The sequence below is a fragment of the Entelurus aequoreus genome, linkage group LG04 (assembly GCF_033978785.1).
Source record: "Entelurus aequoreus isolate RoL-2023_Sb linkage group LG04, RoL_Eaeq_v1.1, whole genome shotgun sequence".
In the NCBI taxonomy this organism is placed as follows: Eukaryota; Metazoa; Chordata; class Actinopteri; order Syngnathiformes; family Syngnathidae; genus Entelurus; species Entelurus aequoreus.
This window is the reverse complement of record NC_084734.1, coordinates 74,959,006-74,975,384: the sequence shown is the minus strand read 5'-3', so window position 1 is coordinate 74,975,384 and position 16,379 is coordinate 74,959,006. Positions and strand designations below refer to the sequence as shown.

General features: G+C 36.7%; 2 protein-coding genes across 2 annotated transcripts in view; both read right to left on the bottom strand.

Annotated features, from left to right (window-relative positions):
• Window positions 1-818, bottom strand: part of n4bp3 (NEDD4 binding protein 3) — a 71,124-nt gene extending 70,306 nt beyond the window's left edge. Inside the window, exon 1 of the mRNA XM_062045693.1 lies at window positions 627-818. The gene's annotated coding sequence lies outside the window, so the exon portion shown is untranslated. The remainder of the gene's footprint in view (window positions 1-626) is intronic.
• A 3,531-nt stretch (window positions 819-4,349) lies between these two features.
• Window positions 4,350-15,088, bottom strand: LOC133647993 (platelet-derived growth factor receptor-like protein). Its single transcript, XM_062043761.1, has 7 exons — window positions 14,835-15,088; window positions 10,770-10,930; window positions 10,553-10,695; window positions 10,311-10,462; window positions 9,939-10,232; window positions 5,885-6,024; window positions 4,350-4,712 (listed from the first exon to the last, which is right to left on the bottom strand). The coding sequence occupies exons 1-7, from the start codon at window positions 14,914-14,916 to the stop codon at window positions 4,506-4,508; spliced, it is 1,179 nt and encodes a 392-aa protein (XP_061899745.1). The 5' UTR covers window positions 14,917-15,088; the 3' UTR covers window positions 4,350-4,505.
• Window positions 15,089-16,379: the final 1,291 nt, after the last annotated feature.

Below are 16,379 nucleotides of genomic sequence, written 5' to 3'. Positions count from 1 at the left end.
CTTGGAAGGATAGAACGCACAGTTTTTAACATCATGTTGCTACAACAATGGAAACTGTGTGTTTGTTCACATTGCAGAGGCCAAAATCACCTACAAGCTACCAGGGGCTTCTCTACACATCTATTGTGTCTCCATTGTCCCTCACTTACGTCATCATGCACACATTAGCCACCATGCTCAAAGGACCCTCCAAGAGCCCTTAGGTCAGAGGTCACCTGTGGCCTCCGGTCTCCAGGACGACAGCCTGGCAGTCCCCAACACTGAGTTTTATCCCCTCTGACTCTGCCCACACACACACACACACCGAGTGAGTGACACACACACACACACACACACACACACACACACACAACTTTTGTCCCCTAAACTGCAGTACATCAAAAGAAACCATGTGTGTGTTTGTGTGTGTGTGTGTGAACCCAAACATTTACAGCTGTGCATGCCAAACACCTTTTAACACACTAGAGAGCAATGGAGGACCACCATGGCTGCGTGTACAATGAAAGTGTGCATGAACTAATCATCATCACATCCAACTCATCTTATCATACACGTCATGTGTGCATGCATTCATGAATGAAGTGGGAGAAAGATTTAAAAAAAAAAAAAAAAAGATTGACACTCACCATATCTCGCAACGACATCTTCTTCAGCGTGGACCCCTCTGGTGAATTTTTTTTTTTTTACAAGTGTCTTAAAGTGGTCCTGGAGATACTTTCCAAAGTTTCTGCATATGCAGCAGCAGAGAAGAATCTGCCTGCTCGCTGCTCGTAAGAACTCAGACTGAGAGTTGAACCTTTTGCCTCTGCGAGGTTTGGACGGAGTGAAACATGAGAGGCTGGGAGGACGCAGCATGGTGCTGCAGGGAAGGAGGACATCTAGTGGCCATAACGTGACACTACAGTTGTTTAATGCTTGATTGGTTTTGGTGACTTATTGTACTCAAAGGACTAATTCCAAGTCCATAAAAGATAATATAATTTTATGTCTAATATTTTTATTGATAAATATTATCTTTTTATGAGTAACTTACTTAAGTTGTTTTTTTGTTCATTGTTCGGGATTTGAGCACAAAACACAACAATGCAATTATCATTTGTTTTAAAGAAGGTTGCCGTGTGTTCTCAGGATAACGAATATTAAAAAAATGATGAATGGTTTGATCTTTAAACTTAACCCTTGTGTGGTGTTCGGGTCTGTGGGACCCGTTTTCGATTTTTATAAAAAGAAAAAGGATACAATTAATGAATTTTTCAAACTGAGACTCACTGGCTTTGGCTCATTTTCTGTGAAGAACATATATCAGAATACATATTTAAAGGGGTGTGGGAAAAAATCGATTCGAATTTGAATCGCGATTCTCACGTTGTGCGATTCAGAATCGATTCTCATTTTTAAAAAATCGATTTTTATTTTTATTTTAGTTTATTTAATTTATTTAAAAAATTTTTTTTTTTTTTTTTTAATTAATCAATCCAACAAAATAATACACAGCAGTACCATAACAATGCAATCCAATTCCAAAACCAAACCCGACCCAGCAACACATTGAGAGGAGACACAGAACAAACCAAAAGTAGTGAAACAAAAATAAATATTTTTAACAACAGTATCAATATTAGTTAAAATTTCAACATAGCAGTGATTAAAAATCCCTCATTGACATTATCATTAGACATTTATATATAAAAAATAAAAGAACAATAGTGTCACAGTGGCTTACACTTGCATCACATCTCATAAGCTTCACAACACACTGTGTCCAATATTTTCACAAAGATACAATAAGTCCTATTTTTGGTTCATTTAATAGTTAAAACAAATGTACATTATTGCAATCAGTTGATAAAACATTGTCCTTTACAATTATAAAAGCTTTGTACAAAAATCTACTACTCTGCTTGCATGTCAGCAGACTGGGGTAGATCCTGCTGAAATCCTATGTATTAAATGAATAGAGAATCCTTTTGAATCGGGAAAATATCGTTTTTGAATTGAGAATCGCGTTGAATCGCAAAAAATTGATTTAGAATCGAATCGTGACCCCCAAGAATCGATATTGAATCGAATCGTGGGACACCCAAAGATTCGCAGCCCTACACACCATACACCCCCCCACCCCCCACCCCCTACACATTTCTATTACATATAAGATGTCCGGGTCCACTGGACCCGGGGCTAATAGAAGTGTGGAAATTGAACACACACACACACACACACACACACACACACACACACACACACACACACACACACACACACACACACACACACACACACACACACACACACACACACAGCAGACTTAGACAGGAGGAGGACAGAGTGTAGGTACACAGAACTTTAGAGGGTCAAATGTGCGAGAAAATGAGAGCAGACCGTGTTGACAAACAATGTTGCAACCTTGTGTGGGAACCGCAGGTACAGAAACACAAAAGAAGAATCCCTGTGGGATGCAGAAACTGGCAGATACATTTCCATGCAACGTTCATATTGTTACTCAGCCAGTGTTTGTGGGTCTGATGGACCTGTTGCATTTTGTGGCTTTTAAAGCCTCACAATCAAACACTTTTATGTTAAAATACTGAACAGATGTTTATTGGGATAAGGTAAACATCTGTTTAGTATTTTAAAATAAAAGTGTTTGGTTGTTTCTGAATTCTAGTCTGACTTAACCCTTGTGTAATGTTCATATTTTTGTTACTGAGCCAGTGTTTGTGGGTCTGATGGACCCGTTGCATTTTGTGGCTTTTAATGATTCACAATCAAACACTGTTATGTTAAAATACTGAACAGATGTTTATCTTATCCCAATAAACATCTGTTCACTATTTTAACATAAAAGTGTTTGGTTGTGAGGCATAAAAGCCACAAAATGCAACGGGTCCATCAGACCCACAAACATGTTTATCTTATCCCAATAAACATTTGTTCACTATTTTAACATTAAAGTGTTTGGTTGTGAGGCATAAAAGCCACAAAATGCAACGGGTCCATCAGACCCACAAACATGTTTATCTTATCCCAATAAACATCTGTTCACTATTTTAACATAAAAGTGTTTGGTTGTGAGGCTTAAAAGCCACAAAATGCAACGGGTCCATCAGACCCACAAACACTGGCTCAGTAACAACAATATGAACATTACACAAGGGTTAAGTGAGATTAGAATTCAGAAACATATTCAGAAACTGCACCTTATGATTACACAATGTCAAAAAGTACTTGGACGATAACATAGTTATTAGTATAATAGCTGTTATTAGACATTGCAATTGATTTATAAAAACATATAAATTGTGGTATTGTGGCCAAACAGCTACATTTTTGTTTCATTGGACATCACATGGACAAAGATAAGACCTTCTAGAGGAAAGTTCTGTGGTCAGATGAAACAAAAATGTAGCTCTTTGGCCACAAGACCCAGCAATATGTTTGGAGGAGAAAAGGTGAATCCTTTAATCCCAGGAACACCAATTCCTACCATCAAGCATGGTGGTGGTAGTATTATGCTATAGGCCTGTTTTGCTGCCAATGGAACTGGCACTTTAAATGGGACAATGAAAAAGGAGGATTACCTCCAAAATCATCAGCCCGGAGGTTGGGTCTTGGGCGCCGTTGGGTGTTCCAACAGGACAATGACCCCAAACACACGTCAAAAGTGGTAAAGGAATGGCTAAATCAGGCTAGAATTAAGGTTTTAGAACGGCCTTCCCAAAGTCCTGACTTAAACGTGTGGACAATGCTGAAGAAACAAGTGCATGTCAGAAAACCAACAAATTTAGCTGAACTGCACCAATTTTGTCAAGAGGAGTGGTCAAAAGTTCACCCAGAAGTTGCCAGAAGCTTGTGGATGGCTACTAAACACGCCTTCTTGTAGTGAAACTTGTAACCAAATATTAACATTGCTGTATGTATACTTTTGACCCAGCAGATTTGGTCACATTTTCAGTAGACCCATAATAAATTCATAAAAGAAACAAACTTTGTGAATGTTTTCAGTGACCAACAAATATGTGCTCCAATCAATCTATCACAAAAAAATAAGAGTTGTAAAAATTATTGGAAACTCCAGACAGCCATGACATTATGTTCTTTACAAGTGTATGTAAACTTTTGACCACGACTGTAACTTTCCACTGCCCATCACTGCTCCAACTACATTGTAAAATAAAATCACAAATGATAAAAACTTTACCGCTGTCCAAGTACCTTTATCTACTATACAGTAAGAATAATAAAACAAAACATAATCTGATTGCTTATTAGGACGTCTTACTCCAAAAAAAGTTTCCTATAATTTGAGAATTAAAGCAAAAATAACAACTGACAGTTATACATCTGTTTAATATATAAAGTTGTAAAACACAATATTTTACATACATGTCAGAGGGAAAAAACATAATTATTCTTATTTTTGTTATATTCTGTATGTCCTGACAAGAAATATTGTTTGGCACGAAAGTAGCATTGACATCAACATCAGTGCAGTCGAGCTGCAGGTTTTATGGTTTTGGAGGTTTAACTTTGGGAATCACATTGACTGTAGTGGACACAGATTTGGATCCCTGCAGGTTTTCAGCAGTGCAGGTGTATGTTCCTTGGTCCACGTCCCTCACCTCATCCACCAGGAGGATGGACTGAGTCAGGAGTCCTCCTGACACTCCACTCACTGGACTGATGCTCTCTTGCGTGTACTGAGGCCTTCCAATCTGTAAAACACAAACAACATTCTTACTGTACATCAGGGGTGTCCAAACTTTTTCCACTGAGGGCCGCACACTGAAAAATCAAAAGGAGCGGGGGCCATTTTGATATTTTTTATTTTAAAAACCAATACAATATATGTATAACAAATATACATTCAGGCCTGCACTCAGGCTTGATCCCGGGGACCCCAAAGGATTTTGGTCAAAAAAAATATAATAAATGTGTCATTATTCGGTATTATTATTTTTATTATTCAAGTTTTAAATCTCTAGATCAACATTAGGTCTATCTGTCAATATAATGTTTTTAAAGCTTTAAGTTGTATTCTCTTTTTGTCAAAGAAAACGCAGTTTTTTCATGGAAAAAACACAAAATATGCAATATTTTCACCCAATAATTTTTTTAAAGTGGAATATTTGAGATTATATAATCATTTGAGCCTTAAAAAGGTCAACTCATAACACCATTGATTTTAATTCATTATTATTTTTTGAGCAATGACACTTAAAAACAAATCACACTAAAACTATTGTGGATCCAAAAGGGTCCTACTCATTAAAGTGTTAAAAAAATAAATTATACAATTTTTTTTACTGTTTACTTTTAACACAATAATCTCAAGATCAACTTCAGATCCATCCGTCAATTATAAGTTTTATTGTTGTTTTTGTTTTTTGTTTGTTCGTTTTAGGCCTTTCTTTAAAAAAAAAAAAACAGCTCAGTTTTTTATATGGCAAACACAAAATATGCTACATTTTCCCCCAAAAATATCTCAATGTGGAATATTTAACGTGATGTAATTGGAGCCTTTTGAATAGGTCAATAATTCATAATGACATTGATTTTGATTCATTATTATTTTTTAAAGAAAGAAACAGCCTGCATGGCAGCTTTGTGTTATTAAGAGTAAACATTGCAACATTTTCTTGTTACATTTCACCTGTTTGCTCTTTTATACCACTTGGTACGTTTAAAAAAAAATTTAATTGTATTTTTTTTATTTTTTTTTTATTTTTTAAATTTATTTATTTTTTAAATTGTATTTTTAAAATGTGCCGTAGGGCCGTTAAAACATGACCATGACCTGCGGGCCGCAAATGGCCCCCGGGCCGCACTTTGGACACCCCTGCTGTACATAAATAAGCACATGTTTATAGAAGTTGTGTAGCAGTACCTCCTGTCCTGGGTACTCCCATGTGACATCCACGACCACATCACGTTCTCCCATCACTGTGCAGCTGACGCGTAGATTGTCACCAGTGGCCACTGAACTCGCATTGGCTTGGATTACTGGAGCGGGAGGTGCCATTGGGTCTAAAACACAATTTTGTTTTACCAAGGCATGTAAAAATGACTAAAATGTGTCTATTGAAGAGAAGCAGCCGGGGTTCTGTACAAACGGAACATAATTGTAGTGTCATGCAGGGATATTTTGACATTTCTAAAACACATGTTATTTTTTCCAGACACGTTGAAGGACCACGGAAAAGCTTGCAAACCCGAATGAGCAGCTGTCTGGGCAGAAATACTGTACATTATGGGTGTAATGTAGTCACTGAAAGTGTAGTGGTTCACAAAGACAATGTGAGTGTGAATGCTTGTTTGTCTGCTTGTGATTGACTAGTGACCACACATGTATATAACACCCATGACTCGAACCTGGAAGTCCTATACAAAATAGACTGAAGAAATTACTGCAAAAAGGAGGCGTATATACTTTAACAACATTCACCATACTTAAAACTAGAAACGTTTAGTGGTTAAACAGCTGCATATCTGAAGTGTTCGAACTCCAAAGTGTGGTCAAGCCTTGGGCTTGGACCTGTGCTTTTGTTTTTTCAAACTCAGGGCAGATTATAGTAGGAATTCAACTAGGAAAAAAAAGGAAAACAGCAAAATGTTTATACATATACAGTATATATGTATGTATGTATGTATGTATGTATGTATGTATGTATGTATGTATGTATGTATGTATGTATATACATATGTGTATATATATGTATGTATGTATGTATGTATGTATGTATGTATGTATGTATGTATGTATGTATGTATGTATGTATGTATGTATATACATATGTGTATATATATGTATGTATGTATGTATATATCAATATGTATATATAAATATATACATATGCATATATATATGTATATATATATATATGTATATACACTACCGTTCAAAAGTTTGGGGTCACCCAAACAATTTTGTGGAATAGCCTTCATTTCTAAGAACAAGAATAGACTGTCGAGTTTCAGATGAAAGTTCTCTTTTTCTGGCCATTTTGAGCGTTTAATTGACCCCACAAATGTGATGCTCCAGAAACTCAATCTGCTCAAAGGAAGGTCAGTTTTGTAGCTTCTGTAACGAGCTAAACTGTTTTCAGATGTGTGAACATGATTGCACAAGGGTTTTCTAATCATCAATTATCTTTCTGAGCCAATGAGCAAACACATTGTACCATTAGAACACTGCAGTGATAGTTGCTGGAAATGGGCCTCTATACACCTATGTGGATATTGCACCAAAAACCAGACGTTTGCAGCTAGAATAGTCATTTACCACATTAGCAATGTATAGAGTGTATTTCTTTAAAGTTAAGACTAGTTTAAAGTTATCTTCATTGAAAAGTACAGTGCTTTTCCTTCAAAAATAAGGACATTTCAATGTGACCCCAAACTTTTGAACGGTAGTGTATGTATGTATGTATGTATATATCAATATGTATATATAAATATATACATATGCGTATATATATGTATATATATATGTATATATATATATATATGTTTATATGTATATATATGTATATATATATGTGTATATATACACATATATGTATATATATATATGTATGTATGTATGTATGTATGTATATATGTATATATATATATATATATATGTATTTATATGTATATATGTATACATATATGAATATATGTATATGTGTATATATATGTATATGTGTATATGTATATGTGTGTATATATATAATATATATATGTATGTATATGTATATATGTATATATATGTATATGTATATGTATATATATATATATATATATATATATATATATATATATATATATATATATATATATATATATATATATATATATACAGGTATATACATATATATTTATATAGAACGTCATCAGACACGTCATCAGTGATAAACCCGGGGTCATAGGGTGTTTCGGGTCTTTAATCATCAGACACCCTCGCCCGGGCGACCCAGCCGGGGGTGATCAGACCCCGGCCTGTGTCCAAGTAGCGCACCACGGATCCCCCCTACGGATCCACAGCCACCGGGAGGCCTTTTCTGCGGCCTCTAGGATGTTCTTGGTGGCTTTTCTCGACTGCAGTCCTCTAATGCCAAGGATTCTGAACACACGCTGTAGTAAATGACCAGCAAAACCTCTGCACCCAATCTCGACTGGTTCACAGCGGGCTCTCCAGCCGTTACTCCGACACTCTACAGTGAGCTCAGCGTATTTGGCCCTCTTTCGCTCATTTGCTTCGTCAATTCGCTCCTCCAATTGACGAATATATATATATATATATATATATATATATATATATATATATATATATATATATATATATATATATATATATATATATATATATATATATATATATATATATATATATATATATATATATATATATATATGTATGTATATGTGTATATATATATATATATATATATATATATATATATATATATATATATATATATATATATATATATATATATATATATATATATATATGTATGTATATGTATATATATATATATATATATATATATATATATATATATATATATATATATATATATATATATATATATATATATATATATATGTATGTATATGTATATATGTATATATATATATACACTACCGTTCAAAAGTTTGGGGTCACATTGAAATGTCCTTATTTTTGAAGGAAAAGCACTTAATGAAAATAAATAATGCGGGATGTACAATATTAACTATGAACTATAAAACACGGAATATTTACAAAATATGAATGTCACACCCCCTCTCGATCGACATAATTTACGCAACAAAAATGCAACAAACAGTGAAATATGAATGCAAATTGGGTAAAAACAACAAACCCCAACTACAATCTGATATATCACTAAATTTTAGAACTTTACTGTAAAAATCTCCTTCCGTGTCTGTCCCTGACACCTGCATTTCAGGCTGGCCGCTCTGGAAACACTCTGTGGAAACGCTCCCCACCCAGACTGCTTGGTGCCCCGTCTGAGCTGCTGTGACTTAAATTACCATAGTAACTAGTATATCATGCAAAAAAACATTGAAATACTTGAAAACATCACTGCACATCTATGCCACATCAATATGGAATGCGCTCCCTACAGGTGTAAAAGAAAGGGCATCTCTATCCTCCTTCAAAACCGCATTAAAAGAACACCTCCAGGCAACTTCAACCCTAAACTAACACCCTCCCCGTATTGTTAATAATCAAATGTAAACAATCAAAGGTAGATACTTTTTCTTATGCTTGCTGATCTCTCTCTCTCTCTCTCTCTCTCTCTCTCTCTCTCTCTCTCTCTCTCTCTCTCTCTCTCTCTCTCTCTCTCTCTCTCTCTCCATGTCCACTTCTTGCTGTACATATCCTACCAAGTCAGACCTACATTGTTTCAATGTCCATTTCTCTGATGATACAATTGTTGATGACTGAAGTGTTGTTAACAACCAAACCTAACCCCCACCCCCCCTCCACATCCCACACCCCGGATTGTAAATAATGTAAATAATTCAATGTATATACTCTGATGATTATATTGTGTGATGACTGTATTATGATGATAGTATATATCTGTATCATGAATCAATTTAAGTGGACCCTGACTTAAACAAGTTGAAACACTTATTCGGGTGTTACCATTTAGTGGTCAATTGTACGGAATATGTACTTCACTGTGCAATCTACTAATAAAAGTCTCAATCAATCAATCAATCAATCAATCAATCAATCAATCAATCAATCAATCAATCAATCAATCATAATGGCACCTACAGTTTCCATCTTAAAGATCTAAAAAAATGTTTGGGGACTGTCCGGCGGGCCAGATTGAAAAGCTAAATTTGCCTAGGTCTGCAGTAGACTAACACACATATACAACCCTTATTAAGTTGGGTTCTTAAATGAATGTAAAAAGTGTGAAGTCCGCAGCACTCACAGTTGACATAGATGAGCATGTACTTGGTGGAGCTCTGCCTCAGGCGCCCCAGGCTGGCCACACAGTACAACGCTCCGGCGTGATGCGGTCTCGGCCGATGGATGGTGAAGCCTTTCTTGATGTTGAAGGAGATCTCTGTCCCGTCCACTGGCACCTCCACTGGCGGGTACTCGCGGTGCAGCGTCACATTGGCTTCCGGTGACGTCACTTGGCAGGGGAGGCGTGTTGGCCAGTTGGTTCTCAGCTGGATCACTTCGTAGTAGTCAGACGATGGGACGAAAAGCTCTTGCGGGTCTATTTCGGAACATTTGGACAAGTAAACTTAGACTTGAATGAAATGGCTGTGATACTGCAGTCTCGATTTCTCTGTACCCATGAAGAAAACAAAGACTTTGCCCGCTTTGTCGTGGTTCTTTCTGCAGTCTGTGTCCTCACAGAACATGGGGTAGCAGGTGTACTCCCCTGTATCTGCACCTGTTGTATTGACTAGTGTCAGAACGCCGTATCGCTCATTCTGGACTATCCTGTGGAAGCGAAACAGGAAATACACTTAAACTTGTATTAAGCAAAGACGAGTCAAACTCGGATCTGCGCTCCATAATCAAAAAGCTTACCTTAGCCTGCCCTCGTCATCGTCCTCCAAGTATGGGGGGACGCCCCACTGCACAGGTTTACCTCTGCACCTTAGCTCCAGAGTGTCTCCAGCCTGAATGCTGATTGTCTCTCCCACCTTGGTGAACTTACCTTTGTTTATGACCTATAAAGAAGAGTTACTGTACTGACATGAAGGGAATGATTGGTCATGTTTAAAGACGACGTTGGTGAAAATACCTGCGTAAGTAAGGTCTGAGCCTGCACTGGAGCTTTAACCTTTGCTTTGTTTTTTCCTGCTGGTGTATCTTTGGTTGCTGCTTTTCCCAGTTTAGGTTTGCTAGACTTGGCCTTCCTGCCTGGACTTTTCTTCCGCTCGTTAGCATCTTTATGACAGTAAACTAGATAACATTTGGAACACATCATCATAAAATATCTGTGCTGGCGAGCAAAACATCAAGAGTTTCTGATGCCAGCAATGAGCGATTGTTATTGTTCAATAACAGCAGTCAATTTGTTTTGTAGGGTAGATAATCCTTTCCATAAGTTTATAGTGGGCTGTGCATTGGCAAAGGAATACATCTTGATGAGTCTGAGTAAAGGTGCAGGCACAAGAATTCATTAATAAAGGTCCTGCTCAATCCTGCTCATTTCTGGGGCTTCGCAAATTATATTGAATTGAGTCTATTTCAATAAAATACTCCATAAAACTGAAGTTGGGTAAAGGGTAAATCTGGATTCTTCTCCTTTTGGTCTACAGTAGGCCTACATACTTGGATTCCGGAGCCTCTTCCCAGACCTCTGTTGAGATTGGTCCGGGGATAAGGGTCAGCCATTTTGGCGCTATCGTAATTCAAATTCATATCAAATTAGTGCATTAATAGTTTAAGGGTCCTTGAATGCACCACACTTATGCTCTGGAATGCAAATGGGAAACTTCCACATAACTTCCGTTCCACCCAGGACTCGTACCTGGCTCGTTCACATGAGAGACAAGCATGTTAAGTACCGAGCTAAAATCCTGGTCTACCAACCCAATAGCCAGCGCTGCTCTTGAGGTTGTCAGGGAGTGTGTTTTACCAACGTACACATTGCCCAGCCACACTGGCTGGCCTCTGTTACATAATATTGCCACAAATGAATGTATTATATGTTAACCTTCCTTCCATCACCCCATCCTGGTTCCCAATGTTGGTGCTGTGTGTGAATGCATAAATGTGAGCTCTGATGACATTATGACATCTATGTGGAATGGAACAGCGCAGTGTTGCATGCAACCAAAATTAATTATATTTTGCATTTTTATAGGGCAGGTAGGTAGTGTTACACATTCCTAATTTGATTCAAACAACCTCTTTATTGAACTTTGACAGCAAATTTGATTTTTATCTTAACTTATTATTTCAGGATTGATGGATTTAGATCACAGGTGTCAAACTCAAGGCCCAGTGGCCAAATCTGGCCAGCCACATTATTTTATGTGGCCCGTGAAAGCCTGGAAATAATATGCGTTAGTAAAATGCTTGATCTTTTCTTACTAATTGTATTTCTTATTTCCCTTTTGATGTAAAAAATAATGTACCGCATGCAATTGCATATCTTTTAAAATGCAATATTATCAAAATCAAAATATTATATTATCATGTATTCCAACAATATTTTTTGTTAAAATAAAGATAAATACTGTACTTAAATATCTGCTTGACTTATGATTTGAAAAAAATGATCAATCAAATTGTAAACTGTAAAATTGACAATGGATTTTACGGTTAAATTCCGCTGACTGAGGTTTTTTTTTACCGTAAAATCAACATTGGTACTGTTTTTTTCCATATACACAGTAAGACACTAAAACATTAAAAAACAAACAAAAAACATTGAAACAACAAGATTTAACGGTAAAAAAACAAAAGCTGGCAGCTCCGTTGCTTGAATTTTACCGCTAAAAACAGCGGTATTGTTTTTCCATTCCATTCCATTTATTCCATTTTTTTTATATGCTGTAAAAAAAAACACTGCTTTTACTGTAAAATTCTGGTGACTAAGCTGCCAGTTTTTGTGCAGCTTATGTAAAAAAAAATATTTTAATGTATTATATATATATATATATATATATATATATATATATATATATATATATATATATATATATACATACATGTGTTACTCATTGTTAAAAACGGCCCTCTGACGGCAACCATAACTGCAATGTGGCCTTCAATAAAAACGAGTTTGACACCCCTGATTTAGATGAAAAATCGTCAAATCTTTACAAAAGCCCACACTGCAGAAACTGAAATCTAAGTAAGATTAAATATCTCAAATAAGGGTGATATTTGCTTATTTTCTGTCTGATAAGATAATTCTTCTCACTAAGCAGATTTTATGTTAGAGTGTTTTACTTGTTTTAAGGGTTTTAGACCTAAATGATCTCAGTAAGATATTACAGCGTGTTGCTGAGATTTTATGACCTATATTGACTAAAACATGCTTGAAACTAGAATATCAACTGTTGCAAAGCTGTTTCATCAACACTCACAAGTATAAAACTGCTTTTTTAAAGTAATAATTTCTTACTTCAAGCATGAAAAAAAAAAATCATGACTTTGACACAATTGTGTCTCATAATTAAAACAGATGACAGCCGAATGGACTTTGCCTTTGCTGTTTTATTTTCAATGAAACTATAGAAAATACGTACTCATATAGTAGTACAGTTGGCACAGTACAGTAAACTGACAGTTAATATTTAGACATTTCTAACAATTTTGAACAGAAATAGTTCATGCACATTCAGATAAATTCTTCAAAATTACAATTAAAATTTTTTTGGTCGGGCTGTATATACAGTATGCGCACTAATTGACTGAACGAGCACGCACTTGGCGCGATGATGTCATGTTATCGATGGAAAAATGCCTTTTTAGACCATATGATTTGCCTGAGCGGGTAGGAGACCCCAAGAGTAACAAGCGGTTTCCTTGTTGCCTTTCCATTAAGAACAATAAATTAGTGTTTAGTATAAGTTTGCTGGTTTCAAGAAATGTAATGCCGAGCCCATATCATTATGTCAAGATAATGGCACTGGCATTTACTTAATTTAAGAATATTTTTCAACATATTGAGCAAAAAGATCTCTTTTTTTTTTCTACCAACAAAAGTGTACTTGTTATTAGTGAGAATATACTTATTTTAAGGTATTTTTGGGTTCATTTAAGTTAGCTAATTTTACTTGTTTTGGAAAGTCTTGACGAATTTCCTTGTTCTATTGGCAGATAATTTTGCTTAGTTCAAATAAAATACCCCTTATTTTTGTAATTTTTTTTTCCTTGTTTTTGATCACTGACTTTTTGCAGTGCATGCCATGATCATGTAGCCCCCCAGTGGTTTTGCCACCACCCCAACAAGTCACATTTTATTGCAGAATTGGATAAATATTAGAGAATTGGAGAACTTTGTTTGCAAAACAGCTGTCTGTGAAGCAGCGAGAGCAGAGAAACAATGACCTTGAGGTAGACCATTAGAACCCCTGTGAACAAAAAAATTCTTCCCATTAATGCCTTTCTCTGGTTTGGATACGCAATTCTTAGATGTGATTAAAAATAAACCATTCATGTCTGCCATTTTCAAGTAACCGGAACAAACAGTATTAAGCATCGGTTACTGTGTGCACCAATTTCCATACGTGGACTACCTAAAGTTGAAATTCACAAGATTTCTCGTACCCAACTAATTTTTAAGTGACATAAAAATGAAACAAGGGATAACTCAAAACACACCACCTTACTGACATTTCCCCACATCATGTAAAGTTAAAGTTACAAAAGTTAAAGTACCACTGATAGTCACACACGCACTAGGTGTGGTGAAAATATCCTCTGCATTGGTCTCATCCCCTTGTTCCACCCCCTGGGAGGTGAGGGGAGCAGTGAGCAGCAGCAGTGGCCGTGCTCCGGAATCATGTAGACCAGAATAAAAATATTTTAAACATAAATGTAAGTCTGAAAAGTTGGAAATGTAGCCCCGTTTAGAGGAAGTGATCACGATGGACCATGATAGCACCGTCCATCTGAATGTCCTCTATGTTCTATGATCCAGGAAGTAGCCTGCGAACCATCAAACACAAATATGGCAGTGCACCATTTTTTCAACTCCTGTGGTCCATGTCATGCTCTATTTTTTATTGTATTGTAATTATTCAGTATTTGGTATTTGTGTATAGCTACAAATCCAATGGTGGTGTCAGACTATTACATAATACTGTACATTCACAGAAGCACTTAGCAAGGCAAATAAATCACTTACCTAATTCTGAGATTATCAAACAAATAAGGAGAGTGCCCAACACCAGCCTCCGCTTCGACCCAAACAAGGTCCCTGAAGTCATGATACTGGTTTACCAAAACCTTCTGCGGTTCAACACAAAGTGCTAACTTTATCGAGAGCGACAGAAAAGAAGGTGCAGAGACAGGAGGTGGTTAACCAAACTCGCAATGTGAATGGTCAGCTGCTTTTCCGCAATCACACGAGTTCCTCCTCCTGAGAGTGGCATTAGTACCCCAAATTCCTCCAGACTGGGCTCAATGGAGGCTTTCAAGCCTGTCTGGACCAATGAGGGTGTAAAACCAGAGGCCCCTCCATGTGGAGTCACACAGTCTGTTTGCTTAGCTGCTGGAGTGAAGTCTGCCAGCAGCATGTGACAACAACACCGTCCTGATGGGACCTGTGCAAACGCCAAATAAAAATGTTTTCTGTTGTGCAAAATAAGTACATGTTGTTATATGCTGTTTTTGTAGCTGGTCTTACTGGAACAACATTAAAAAAAGTGTGTCAAAAAAAGCCCCTTTTTAAGGAATGTATTATTTCTTTTTGCCATTGGACTTATCATGGAAATCAACTAATTCATCATCTTTTAAGTAGTAACTTTTGTGAGCTTCTGTTATGTTTTAATGACAATACAATGAAATCTGCTTAATTTGATCCCGCTTCTGTCGCCAATTCCCGGTTCGCTGTGTTATTCTTATCCACTGACAAAAGTCCCTGGTCCCGGCAACTTTGGACTTTTGTTTTTCTGATTTGGCACTACAATGAAGTCTTGTAGAGACAACATGGCGTCTCTGGAGTTTGTGGACACTTTCTCTGGCTTGTGTTATCATTTCTCCAGCTGACTTTGTAGGCCACTTTTCTCCTGGCCATTTCAGGAGTTCAGGTGCATTTTTACTTGTGGAATTATCTTTGCTCATCAGGGTTGCATCTGCTTGTGATGTCAGCAATGCTGGGATCTCCAGGGATCCACCACCAATCTTGTACTTGGCCAATTTTTTTGTAGTTCCTCAAATATGTTGGTGCAGAACGTCTGGTATCATAGCTCTTCTTTGAATGGTTTCCAGGATGGTTTGACTGTCGACTAGGTGGAACCATCGGTTAATATACCTCGTTTTTCCATATATTTTCTGAGCCTGGCTGCAAAGGTTTCCCCAAAAGTCTCTGCTTTGGCAGCTTTTGCCTTTTCATCTAGTAGTGTCAACTTCAATTTGCCTTCGATTATCCAAGTCTTATTTGAATTCCTTGGTCAGTGTTCCAGCTTAGGTACATTACGGCTCCTAATGTTTTGTCACTGCCCTTGGAGAATGTGATTCTAATCAGTTCTCCCTGACAGTTGTGTAACGTGAGGCTCCTGTGGAATTTAATTTGTGCAAGTTGCACATATTCCTCAAATGACTTAATAGCTTCTTCCCTAAGGCTATCAGAGTCTCGTTTGTCCCATCTCCCACTGGTTGACTTTTCCTTCCCTACTTCTTGAAATGCTTGTGACGAGGATTGCTTATTTTTGCTTAGTAGGATCATGTA